This window comes from Pygoscelis adeliae, unplaced genomic scaffold, assembly GCF_000699105.1.
Source record: "Pygoscelis adeliae isolate BGI_AS28 unplaced genomic scaffold, ASM69910v1 Scaffold388, whole genome shotgun sequence".
Lineage (NCBI taxonomy): Eukaryota > Metazoa > Chordata > Aves > Sphenisciformes > Spheniscidae > Pygoscelis > Pygoscelis adeliae.
Window position 1 is genome coordinate 243,099 of NW_008825267.1, and position 1,155 is coordinate 244,253.

Here is a 1,155-nt window from a genome sequence, read left to right on the forward strand (position 1 = left end):
ATAAAAAAAGCTGATTGTAAGGCAAGGCCTTGGTCCTTCCATCTGGTATATGTAGGGGTGTGCAGAGGCAAAGGGAGTTCAGATCTTGCAGTCCAGGTGCTTTGGCTTTGCACTCCATCCAGCTGAACTGGGTGGGAGCAGAGGGAAAGACTGGAAACCACACATGCCTGGTTTGGAGCCACCTGTACAATGTGGGATTTCAGTTACGTGCGCCAGCGTGTTTGGGCCTGGTGGAGCACTCCTTGACGCCTCGGGCTGTGCCCCAGAGCACATCCCTTTCGCTTGTGGGGTGGTGTGGGGGTCTGCTTACCCAAGAGATGGGAGGCGCAGCTCAGCAGGTTTCTGCCTGCGGTACCACCAGCAAGGCCACCCAGTAGCTCCCTCCCAGCCCTTTAGAGCCAGTGCCAGAGGGAAGGAGGAGGTCCTTACAAGTGAGCATATCATGTGGGGGATGGAGCCACGTTAGTCGGGGCTCTCCTACCTGATTTTGGAGTTGTTCGATGGTCTGGTAGTAGGAGGTGTAGTCCTTTGAAACACTGGGAGCTTGTTTCCTGTACCACTCCCGGATGTGGTGCTCAAGCTGAGCATTTTCTTCCTCCAGCCTTCGCACTTTGTCCAGGTAAGCAGCCAGGCGGTCATTGAGGTTCTGCATGGTGACCTTCTCATTGCCGCTCAGAAGGATGTCCCCCCCAGCACCAAAGCCTCCTGCAAAACCGCCACCAAAGCCTCCTCCCAGGCCGCCACCAAAGCCTCCTCCCAGGCCGCCACCAAAGCCACCAGCAAGGCTGCCAGCGCTCATGCCCCCTCCGTAGCCAATGCTGCATGCTCCCCCACCATAGCTTCCACCGCCTATCACAGAGGAGGCATATTGCCTGCAGGAGACGGAGGAATTCCTGCCACTACCGCCACCACAGACACCTCCACCGCTCCTGTAAGAGGTACTGGATGTTCTCTTGATGCTGCAGCTCATGGTGGAAGTAATCAGATATCCAGCCCCAAATGCAAAGCCCGCTGCACAGCTTGACACAGACAATCAAACTGCAGCCTTCTGTCCTTGCTGATGGCTATTTATACCTTGTTGGGTGGGTGTCACCTGTAAGGCAGTCCAGCTTCCCATGAAGTTTGCCAGCCTTAGTGCTCATGCCAAAAGTGATG

General features: G+C 55.8%; 1 protein-coding gene across 1 annotated transcript in view; it reads right to left on the reverse strand.

The window, feature by feature from the left end:
• Positions 1–970, reverse strand: part of LOC103921619 (keratin, type I cytoskeletal 15-like) — a 6,024-nt gene extending 5,054 nt beyond the window's left edge. Inside the window, exons 1-2 of the mRNA XM_009329613.1 lie at positions 778–970; positions 482–729 (exon numbers count right to left, since the gene is read on the reverse strand). Coding sequence (XP_009327888.1) covers positions 482–729; positions 778–970 — 441 coding nt within the window. The remainder of the gene's footprint in view (positions 1–481; positions 730–777) is intronic.
• Positions 971–1,155: the final 185 nt, after the last annotated feature.